The sequence below is a fragment of the Rhipicephalus microplus genome, chromosome 8 (assembly GCF_043290135.1).
Source record: "Rhipicephalus microplus isolate Deutch F79 chromosome 8, USDA_Rmic, whole genome shotgun sequence".
In the NCBI taxonomy this organism is placed as follows: domain Eukaryota; kingdom Metazoa; phylum Arthropoda; class Arachnida; order Ixodida; family Ixodidae; genus Rhipicephalus; species Rhipicephalus microplus.
The window spans coordinates 10,641,062-10,653,238 of record NC_134707.1 but is presented as its reverse complement, the minus strand read 5'-3'; the positions used below and the strand labels follow the sequence as shown (position 1 = coordinate 10,653,238).

Sequence of the window (12,177 nt, the reverse complement as noted above, 5' to 3'; positions counted from 1 at the left end):
GTTTTGACCGTCAGCAACCGGTGCGGATGGGGTAAGTTGTAGCGCCACAAAGGGCATAGCGGCAGGCGCCAGTACCAGAAAGGGCGTGCTGGCGCTTCGCTTGCTGGGCAGGTCAGTACAATACAGTAGGTCGTGGGCGTAACTGGGCTGCAGGGACATTTCAAAACGACTATCGGAGACACGTGCGACGCGTGCTTGTCTCTTGACTGCAAAGCAATCAAAATTTCCCTCCCACCGCGCGTCGCACGACACGTTGTCACGAGCTGCCGTCTGGCTCGATAATTACGTCGTCTGCCTTTGCAAAATGAAATCTGCAAGCGGAGCACGTGGCTCCTGCTGTGCAGTGCACCTGTGCGCAAGCTGCCGGCTGTTTACAAGCGCCACTGTACCGCCACATCCAGTCCTTAAAGTCACGTGAACGACACAGCCGCCGCCTTCGCAAGACGCGCGAATTTGATTAGTTTCGAATTCACTACACGTAAGCCTGCGTTACCGGACGCCTGCCATTTAGAGGTCTCAAAAGTAATTCCGCGATTTTTCTCGCTAAACCAATTAGCGACTTTCGCCGCAACGCAGAAGCTCATTCGCAACAATAATACTTCAAATAAGCAAGTATTGAAGACACAGGCACTTAGTCACGCTCAATAAGAGTAGCAACACGGCGACCGTGGTTGAAGGTACCCCAAGCCCGAACGGCGACACCGGCAAACGTTGAATTGATCTAGAGAATACCAGTAACTGAAGCAGCGCTTGCTTCACTAATTTTAGCTCTTTCGGCGCCGCTAAAAGCATGGACAACATGTTGCAAACTGTAGTACGAACACGAACTCCGCGAAGTTGCCCGAAGGTGACACAAAGCGGTTGCACAAAAAAGGTATCGCATACCTTGATTCCGAACTCGACCATGACGTGACCGTTGGCCGCCCTGCTGGTACGCACGGGAAGACCGCTCCGGGCCGGTTCTTGCGGTACCAGGTACACGTCCGACCTCTCTTCGAGCAGCCGCGGCTGCGGCACCGGCACGCGGGGCCTGCGAAGCGACGTCGAAGGAGCCGGCGTCGCTTTCTCAGAGCTCATCGCGTACAAACACAATACACCCCAACTTCGCTTCGAATTCGGAACAACACACCGAGGCAGTCGCAATATACGCCACAGCGCAACTTTAGAGAACTTGGCAGCTCGGCGATGGAAACACGTGCTTTCACTCGGCAAAGCGCACAGCAAGCATAGTGAATCAACGTCTCCATAAAATGTAAAGAACAAAAGTTAGGTGACGCGCGCGTCGTTTGCGCTAAAGTAAAAAAAGAAAAGCAAGCGGCGCGCGCATCACTTTCTTCGCGTGTTGAAAAAACGCAAACACGGTCACAAAAAAAGCATCGAGATTTCGGTATCAACCGAGTGTTGCGCCATCTGCGGAGTCCGCGCAAAGAGTAGCAGCTGCGAGGCACCTGCACTGCGAACGGCAAATTTTGTCGGAGTATCGCTCACAAGCGACGCGTGCGTCCGCAAGCTCCCACTGCGACCGGGTGCCGCAGCTGCGTGCCGTTGATAACTGACGTTCATCATCGAGCGGCTTTCCACAACTACGGCTTTAGATAAACGCTTCACCATTCGAGCTTGGCACAAGATGCGTTTGAAGACAACCCGACGCGACGAAAGAGAGAGGGCGGAGAAAAAAAAAAAAAGAAGCACTGCGCTTTGCAGCATCTGATAAATTCAATTATATCCGATTTGACATCGCCGCGGGCTGAACCAAATGTGCGTGCGTCATGCCTTCGCGCGAGGCATAATTCGACAGGTTTCTGCAGCAGCGTACAAAACTGGGCGAGTTGGTTTAGCTTCACGGGGTAAAATACTGCGCAGAAAAACTTCACTCCCTCTTTCGTGAGTCGTCTTTATGCATGAGAGAATTACATCATGAGAGAATTCTGCGCAGATTTTTAGGGGCGAAGCTCCTCTTAGTCTAACCTTGTACTGCATCAGATAACCTTGTACTGCATCAGATGTAACCGAGAAAACAGACGGGGAAAAAAAGGTAGTATCTTGCAAACAGTATAATAGACGGCGCTGTCTCATAAAAGTACATACAAACTGTAGTTGAGTGAGGATATTTTAGATGGCGCTGTACCGCTACTCTCCGGCTTGGTGGCGCTAGCCACCGCCCGATCTAAAGGGCACAGCCATATCAATTCATCTATCTATCCGATTGGCTGCTGCGCGGGTTGTGCCTGGGTGCGCGAGGAACGAGTGCGTCTCTGTCTTCTTTATCGTAGCCGTACGTGGCAGATTGTTGGTGGGGCATAGACTAGACTCGACAGAGCGGCGGGCGCGGAGCTTCGCGGCAGCTCGTCGCGTCGTTGATGGGGCATGGACGAAGCGGAGTAGAGGGCCTCGGCGACTCGTGCTCGTCGCCAGACAGATGGACATACGGACGCGTGCACGGACGGACAGACGCTTCGCCCCGCTCATGATCATTCACTCCGTGGAACGCTGTGATTTTTTTCCGTTCCACGCGAGAAAGGTGATAGAGAAATTATACAGACAAAGGTGTTGCTCATTTTTCATGTGGTATCATTTAACGCTCTCCTTATCAAACGCCTAGCTTGTCCCTTTTTAGCACATCTCAATGTACCCCCCTCCATCGAATGATTTCTCTCTCCCACCACTTTTTTTTCTCTCTCGTCAAAGGTGATCTGCCAAGAGTTCTGCTTCGCGCGCTGCTGCTTTGGGCTGTACAGGTGGTGCCACCAACAGCAAACGGTGGCGAAAAGTGGATACAGGTGGCTCATAAGAGCTTTACACAAAGTGCCTGCTGCTAACTGTTTTATTTTTATTCAATTTTCATTCTTTTGCACTACCGACACTGCTCCTCTAGACAGCCATGACGCTTGTTGCGTGTTCTATTTTATTTGTTAAATGACGGGCCTATTTTTTTATTGCAGTGTGTGTGTGCAATCCAATGCACATTTACATGTTTTGCATGACTTGTGCCGGCTACTTTCACATCCTGAACGGCATGTGTGCTATCAGCGTTGCAAGGCATTCTTGGTCGAACATGCTATGTAACGAATGGCGAGTGTTGAGTTTCAAGAAAAGACACGACGATTATTTCTGTGGTACAAAATGATTCTCGAAAAGATAAAAACTGTTTTTAGAGAGTACTCTGTTAAAAACAAAGAATGTACAAAAGAAAGCATCCTGTCCCATCATTTTAGAGCAGATGGAAAACATCTGCCAACAATTAGGTAACATCAGCTAGAGCTCGTAATGCGTCAGTAAACCAGAGCGTCGGAACGAAATGGTTTTTGTTTTGGTTTTAGTTTCGTTTTCCAGGAAAAAGTTCCATTACGATTTTGATCTGGAAAAAAAAAATGCTCCGCAACAGATTGTAATGCTATTTACTTCTATTAAGTTAGAGCAGCAATAAAAATACTACTGCTTCTGTTGTATAGTTACTCACACTCATTTCAAGAAGGCGGTGCAGGGGTAGGACACATTCTTTTTACCTTCTCAAGGATCAGAACTAACTGTACCACGAATTCTTACAAATCCACGGGAACTAGTGCCTTTCCAACGACGTATTCAGTTGGCTGTCCGTCTTATAGCTCAGAGTCGCCAGACATTCCAGCGCTGCATCGACAAATGGCGTCGATCAGACAAATAGTGCTGACATGTTTGGATGCAGCGACAATCTTGCCAGCTCAGCACATAGATGTGACGATTATTTTATGTTTATTTATTTATTTACAATACCTAATAGGCCCCAATGAAAAGGTTTTACATGAGGGGGTGGGCTATTACAATGGATTAAAGGGGTAGATGTTCGATCGCTGCTCTGAAGTAGCGCAGGCATGTGTGCAGTTACAGTTGCGAAGAAGATTAAAAATCGATCCCAGGCTTATGGCACCATAATAGCAAAAAAATTTAAAAATTGCATTTCTGCTTTACACAGCGTAACAGACATGTCACTGATACACACAGCTCGTTCCACATTGACAGAATATACCTCCAAACCTTCACATGCCAAAGTGTTCTTGCTCCTTCAAAGTATGCGAACATTTGTAAGGTCTGACCTACACATGCAAGATCAAAAGCTCATGTTCCCTTGCCCTGTCATTCACGCAGCGTCAAATCAGGCCAATTTGAACTTTGAAGCATGTAAGTGGAATTTCATAGACCCCACCCACAGCGCAAGGTACAAATGACATTGCAAGTCTTTTATCGCAAAAAGTCTGGTTTTGTGGTGCTGCAATGCACGGCCAGCTTCCGTGGGGCTGAAAACACAATAGGTACCTTGTGCGTATGCGGCGTGACCAGTGCCCTGTTATCCACCGATGGCTTTGTTTTCAGCTTGCACTTCAGTTTCTGAAGGAGGGCCTCCACTACTGATCGATCCTATCCCTTCTTTTTTTTTTTTCTCGATCCTATCCCCTTCTTTTTTTTTTTCATCTAAGTGGGTCGCACCCTTCACCTTTCTTTAGCTTCAAGGCGTTTGCCACCGAGCTGATGTAACAGTAATGACGAATGTGAATGCCTCCTTTTTGAAATTTATCACTACGCGGATGTGAAATCACTACACACCCGCTCAAAAACGCCATGCACATGCCCGACGATGTCCCCTGTCAGAAAGTGCGCTCGCGCTCTCACTTTGAAGCCGGGACGGTTGGGAGCGCTCTAACTCGGAGTTTGATGCTCCGAAAGAGCCAACCGAAGGTAGTTCAAATTCTAGCAACTAAACGTGCTGCCACTCTTCAGAGAGCTTGTGAACCCCCCACCGAATATGCCACAAGTTATAGTCAACTTTCTCAAAAGTTCTAGCAGGCTCAATGCTTTGTGTCATGATCTCACAAGCAGCCTGTCATCGAGTGTATATGTGAAACCGCCATTTATATAAAACAAACTTCTGCACCGAGAATGCCTTCTCCATGCTTGCATGTGTCACAGTCATATGAAAGTCCACATGAGTAAATACAAATATCTCTGACTGCCACTGTTTTTGTTTTTTGCACCATTGCAACGCTTTTTTTACTTGGAAATTCCTGCCTGGGATGCACGCTAGTACTGTACTGAGATGTGTATTATTGCTCACGTTGCATGACCTCAGTTGTTCCGAATTGCCAAGTGCATACGTGAACTGATTAAAAATTTCTGTTTCACTTCAGAATGAAATAATAGACAATGTTTCAATTACATTTTCGTTCCGGCTAAAAATATAGTTTTGTGGTGGTGTTGCTCCTCCGCCCACTCGCAATACACTTCCACCTCGCTTAACCCTCTCCACCGCCCGCAACGCTCGACCGCCGCGATAAGTGGAAACCCTCTCTCGGCTCGTTTATCTGCAATGAAACTTGCACGAACCCCAACCCGCCTCCCGTGTCTTTGCGCTTCAAAGAAAGGTTTACTCGAATGAAGGCTACACCAAATTTCGCTTCAAACAGTTCTTCTAGCACCTGTGTCGACGCCCGTTTCAACCGGGCCAACGGCATGTGCAGTGCTGCTGCTTTGCATCCCATTATGGTTCCCTTCGAGGAAGTAGTCTCTAATTTTTTTGGTGTCTGGCAGCTGATATGGACGGAGTCTCCTGCAGTGGCCAGAAAGTTAGCAACTACAGGTCGTTTCTCGTGGATGCCTCAAGTTGAGTCAAACGTTGGCGACGCTGTACTTGCAGTACCTTGTTGTTATTTTGCATGAGTGTTGTATTGAAATGTTGTATAAGGTTGTTCAGCATGTTGATCACTAATGACGTATTTGATTCGGCTGCCAATATCGTCGTCTGTAAAAGAAAGTGAATAAATTTACTTTTGTTATGATTGCCTGACCGCGCCTCCTGTGTCCATCCGCTCTGAGAGTGGGGTTGAGACCCCACACCACTAAAGTAAACAAAACCTAGGCTACCGCTCACATTCGGCCCGTTGTATGCGGCAGATCCTTTGAAAATTGGACCATTTGGATCTGTGCCACCATAAGAAGACTTAACGAACATTTGGATGATGTTATAAATCCATATATAATTGCATACACGATTTCAAGAATTTCGTTTACACCTTCCACACAACTTGCTTTATTACATTTCTATATCGAGTTGCCTTTATTAAAAAACCCTATTAACATTGTCACACCAAGAGAACAACGAAGAACACGCGCAGCGAGAGAAGACGACGAGGTTCTCTTCCGATCAGTTTGCCAGTGTTCTGGTACAATTAAAGTGAGTTTCCTGTTTTCGACTGCTGCTGTTTCTGCATAGTGACACTGGTGGAGATTCTGGGTATTCAATGTGGCAATATACAGTAGACTCTCGGTAAATGGAACCTGAAGGGACCAGGAGTTACGTTTACTGAGAGGTGAACAAAGGTGCAGAATACAAGCCCGAAACCAAGCCTTGAAAAAGCAATAGTTCTGTTTAGGCAGTAGTTTCGTTTAACAAATTTCCGTTAACTGAGAGTCTACTGTACACCCAAACAAAACAAATACAATGGCGTCACAATGTGATTGACAGAGGGATACCATCAAAGATGCTTCTGGTAACCCAAAAATGCTCTGCACTCGAAGGCACACCGCGTGCCAGTGTGGAAAACAAAAGACTCACTTTTCTGCAAGGCTAGGCGCATGCTGGCTGATGGTTTGATACGCGTAGATAAGCAGCTCATCCACAGGCATGCCTTTGTTTGCAGAGAGGCCCGTGACGATGTTATGCAGGCAGTCATCACACTTTTTCACAGTCTTGTGACTCGACGTGGACAGCAGCACCTGCGAGAGCGTTGACAGATACGAATGCACCAGAGACGAAGACGAAATAAAGTAGTATTAGAGTTCTCGTATAGCATGAGACTGTTGATTGCCATGTGTGGGAAGATGGCGCATCTGTTTTGTCACAGAAGCTGATCCAACACAGTAGCACTCTATCTTTGTCGCCAATCCAGTTTAGCATAATTTTGAGCGAAGGCATTTTTAGTCCACCGAATGTCACTTTAGCGACGTGCTACTACACGAGAATGAAAAAGTGCCTTTTGAAGAAAGATGTGACGTCTGCAACTGTTTTGTTTATAAGTTTCTCAATTTTGTTAGCAGCAGGTAGCTGCTTTCCTATGCATTGTTCAGAAATAAACTTTGTTCCACTGACTTGACTAAAAATGTGGTGAAAACATTTCTTCAACATCGACTAGCTACCTTTTAGTACAAATTCAAAATCAGCGATAAAAAAATAGCCACTTTTTGGCGGGAAATTTGAAAAAAAAAAAAAGAGCAGTTAAGGGGTTAAAGCTCAAATTCGTGAAGATACTCTAGAAGAAACAATGGCCGCAGGAAACGTACCTCACAAAGGGCAGGGGTGAGCTGACGCAGGCTGTCCTTTGAGGCCACGGATGCGAGGATGTTGTAAATGGCAAAGCTCTTGGTTGCTTTGGCCTCCCTAACCTTGCTGCCGATCTGGGCCACTTCTTTCTCCTCTGCAATGTCTGAAAACAGCTCGGCCTGGCAGACCTGCGTGACAAAGAAAACGGCGCGGCTTGCCGATTTCACCTACTTCTAAAAGAATTAAATACGGTAGTCTTACGTGCCAAAAGCAGCCAGGCTTTTCTAACACGCACCTAAATCTCACATATTACGTCTTCTTGCGTGTGATACAAAGCTTTAGGAAACGGAAAAAGACAACCACCTGTTTGTAGCACAAAGTCACAAGAAAATCGGTACGGATTTTCTTGTGGCTTCATGCTACAAACAGGTGGTTGTCTTCTTTCCCTTTCTTAACCCTTCCGTTATTTTGTGGGTTTCCGCAGAACTCATTTACAATACAAAACTTTATATGCTGATATTCAAGTGAACATCTAGGAAGAACCTCAGGTGGTCAAAGCTGATCCGAAGTTCCATGTCAGAGTGTGCATCAATGTCACACCGTACTTTTGACACACCAAGCCTTAGAAACTATACCATTACAAAAAAGCTTTGTTAGTAAGTACCTGCTGGGAATGATGGCGTAACTACGCACTAAACGTACTACTCATTAACCACCAGCTACAAATTTGCATCTTCTGACATGTGCCATCATTCCCAAGAACGAAATAAATACAGCGCCACAGCAAATAGTACCAAAGTGCCCACCACAAAGCCATTTCTTTCTTAGTACCATAGTGCAAAAAAGATTCCGTTTCTCTTGCACAACCATCCCATAGCACACAGCGGGGATGCCAAGGAGCACTTCAAAGTTATCACGAGGTCCGTGATACGCTGTGTGATATATAGCGACAGAACGAACTGAAATAAATGAGTTCCCCGGTTTACTCCCAAGCGAAAACTCAGTTATTTTTTAAAAATGTGGTACAGTAGTAGCTGGAAAGCCAAATAATTGACTGGATAGTTACATGCAGCGCTTCGTCTACTCGGCGCCTGCCGCTACTGCCGATCTGCTTGCAGCAGAATACGCTCACTCCGCTTCAGACCATGCACAGATGCGGCAAGCAGACCGTTGGGTTAACGCAGCGATGAGATTTCTGCAAGTGATATACACTCTGCGATGCTCTAGCAGTCCTAGCAGCGGATGGAGGCAGCGCTACACTTGCTGTACCGTGCAAATGTTATCGTCAATACAGCAAGGTCTCCAAGTGCCTGCGACCCGCAACGTTAAACTCTGCGACAGCCAGTTGCTTCGTTTCTACAAAGGGATGCGCAATTGAACACGGTTTCGCATGATAAAGCGGCAGCAATCCGAAGCCTGGCACATTTAGGAGGTCGCCCATTAAAAGCGTGCAGTAGGCTCAAAGTGGCGCTATGTCACACGTGTGCCGTAGCAGAAAGATTGGGACGCATACTGTGACAAGGCTTTTTGTCCACAATAAGTCAGACTGGTGCTCTTGTTCGGTGGTCGCCACCTTGCCTTCCTTTTTTTTCCCAATGATTATCCGCGAAGGCATTATTGCAATCGCGCGGAAGTTGTAATAATTGATCGGCGGTCTCCACACTTATTAAAATGTCAGGACACCGCTTGGGGCACATTGTGGTGTCTGCAAGATAAGTAGCACAGTAAAGTTCTCCAGCGCAAAATGTAGCGTAAAAGCCAGCATATAGCTCGGACCCACACATAGTCCGGGGTGTAATTTAGGGACAGCAAACACGAGAAAAAATGTTTTCACTTTAATATAGCCCGAGTAAAATGAAAAAATGCATTTATTGACACACTCCATTCATCACCGTCATTGGATGCACTCTCTTCCAAAGCTCCCTTGTCGGAAATTTTCTCCCACAGCACATCATCCTCAGGACCATCAAGCACTTTCGAGATCAATCACTTTTTGACATGCGGCAAACGAGAGCCTCGGAAATGCAGGCCCAAGCATCGACTATCCACGAGCACAGCATCACTGGCGAGGCTTATCTCAGCAGTCTTGGCAGAGGTCACCTCTGGTTCTTCGCACCTCATCCGCTCCGCGTAACCGCTTGACATGGTCCCTAAATGGCTTATTTGAGCACACATCAAGCGGCTGCAGCTGTGATGAATGGTGACGAGCTCGGTGCAACAGTCACGCAGCAATCGCTTCACTTAGTCGGTGAGGTGACACCGAAACCCGTTGAGCACAAGCATCGAAGTAAGCCCAAGCAGTGCTTTGGACCGTCGACACCACACGAACATTATCCAGTCAAGCACTAGCAATTGGTCCATCCACCCGTTGTCCTGGCAGTGGACGACGACATTTCTTGGAAACTTCTGCCCCTTCAGCAGTGTCTTTCGTTTGAACACCACGTAGGATGGTAGCTTGCGACCGTCTCAGTGCAGGACAACATTACAGTGACCCGTGTTTTTTCGTTCCCAGTTGATCGTATGATAACTTGCCTGGAGCTTTTGTGACGCACCATCAGTGCCGAGGGCATATTCAGGTAGACCGACATTTGATCCTTGTTGCCGATCTGGCCTAACTAAAAGGGGACAGCCTTTCGCAATGCAATAAATACTTTTGAAACTTGCCAAGGTCTTCTTCACAGCTCTTTGGTAGCTTCTGCGAGATCAACATACGCCGACGTATGGAGAACCCAGCACAGCGCATGAAGAGACACACCCAATGCTTGCTCGCTTTGAAATCCTTCGTCTGAATGCCTTTGTCTCGGGCGATCTCCCTTGCCTTCACTTGTAGCAGCTCGATATTAACAAAGAGATGTGTAGCTTGCTGCTCCCGCACAAAGTCTGCGAGTTCTCGTTCCACGTCAGAAAATGGTACATTTTTTTGGTTCACGGAAACTTTTTCGCTGGCCGCTGCAAGCAAAAAGGGTGTCCTTATGCTTCCGCCTACAGTGAATGCTCCGCTCGTTGACTTAGAACTGCCGCTCCGCAGCATAGTTGCCAATGATTTTGGCAGCAGCGATAACTTTTCTTTTAAAAGCAGCAGAGTACTGCCTACGCAGTGCTGGCATGGCTTAAAATCACAGGAGCGAAATCGTGGCCGTTGTTATGGACGCCAAGTTGAAGCAAAAGCCACTGGCCACTGTTTATCGCGCGGGTCTGTAATACTAACGCTTGCTACCGCCGCTATCACTACCTAGCGCAGAAGCGCGCAAACACCTGATGATGATGATAGCACCGCACTATGCCGAAATCAAAACTGAATATTGGCCGAAAATTCTTGAGACCCGCATGTGGTACGGGGCCGAAATATAGTACCCTAAAATAAACAAAAAAGGCTATGCGCAGGCTTTTACGGTAATGTTACCACTGTACACAGTTAGTACACACTAACCAGTAGGCATAAGGTGAACCACTATGGCTTAGTTAATCTGCAGCTACAGCTTAATTAAGCAGTCCAATTACGTCTTAACCATTACTACACTTAATGTGGGTATGTACTAACAAAGTTTGACTGCATGCTGCAGATTACTTCTAAATTATTAGGTAATGCAGCATAAATGCCAGTTCAGTGTAAAACGATAAGCCACTTACCTCAATGATGTCCTCGAAGCAGGCATCCAAGTCACCAGTAACAAGTCCAGATGACATGGCGGAGAGTACGGCGTGCACCGTGTAGGTCAGTACGTGAATCTGAGCAGAAGAGTACCAAACACCAGAGATTTGTAACGTGCCTGGCATTCTGATATACACTCAAACCTCGATATAACGAATTTGAATATAATAAATTATCGGTTATAATGAAGTAAGTGAATACTATATTTACTCGCATATTCCTCACACTCGCATAATTCTCGCACCCCAAATATCGCCCAACAAAAATACGTATTTTTTTTTGCAAGTAATTATCGCACCTCTGAAGATTGCCTCAGTAATGTCGTCTGCTCGTTCCATCCGCTGCTGATGATAGCGCATGCCATCTGGCGCCATCTCCTAATAATCAAGCGTACTATCATTGCACGGAGCCTCAATTTAATCCAAGCCGAAGTGGCAAGTGTGCATTGTGGCATGTTTTGAACACTGTGTCCATAATGCTGTTACGATATGGGGCGATAAGGAAGTTACACGGCTGCTTTCAAGTTGAATGTGATTGATCGTGCAGTAAACAATGGCAACAGGGCCGCCGGTAGGCCCTTTGGAGTTGACGAGTTTTGTGTTCGCTACTGGCGACAGCAGCTGCAAGCCACCAAGACGCGTTGGGTTTTCCATGTGTTTAAGACTGAGATGGATGGTAAAGTTTACTTCGTCAATAGGCAACTGCAGACGATTCCGTATTAAATGGCCATCAGCCCGAGGTTGAGGTCGTACGCTAACCTTTTGTGCGCTCCTATTGAGTGACGAATGCTAGCGCTACGCCCACAACGCCCACAAGCTTTGCATACGGTATTGCAATTCTCTACTATTTTCTTGCAGCTTTTGTGTCTTGTGGAGATAGGTTTGCCAACGGCTTACCCTACGAAGTGACAAAGAAGGGCGCGACGTAATCCACTGCCGTCACGCACAAAGACGCCAGGTTCGTTGACTCTACGACACGACACGGAGATGGCACCCGTGGCAGGTCGTCATCAAATACGGGTTTATTTACCCAAGATACAGCACAATGCAACAATAACAGGCTTGCGGCCTGGCAGGGAACTCCGCAAGACCGACTGAGTGTACGCTTGCCGGCAGGTGCTAGGGCTAACGCACAAAAGGCAGTAGCCGAGCGCGCGTACAAGAAGCCGCCTGCTAAAGCAACGCGTCTACCTCTCGTGCAGGCTGGTGTGTATCTGCCCAGCACCGGGCGAAGA

At 47.0% G+C, this 12,177-nt stretch overlaps 1 protein-coding gene across 2 annotated transcripts in view; it reads right to left on the bottom strand.

The window, feature by feature from the left end:
• Nucleotides 1-12,177, bottom strand: part of LOC119165190 (small subunit processome component 20 homolog) — a 127,143-nt gene that overhangs the window by 43,798 nt on the left and 71,168 nt on the right. For both annotated transcript variants that reach the window (XM_075871014.1, XM_075871015.1), the window contains exons 43-46: nt 10,922-11,020; nt 7,312-7,479; nt 6,587-6,747; nt 886-1,030 (exon numbers count right to left, since the gene is read on the bottom strand). In XM_075871014.1, the coding sequence (XP_075727129.1) occupies nt 886-1,030; nt 6,587-6,747; nt 7,312-7,479; nt 10,922-11,020 (573 nt within the window). The remainder of the gene's footprint in view (nt 1-885; nt 1,031-6,586; nt 6,748-7,311; nt 7,480-10,921; nt 11,021-12,177) is intronic.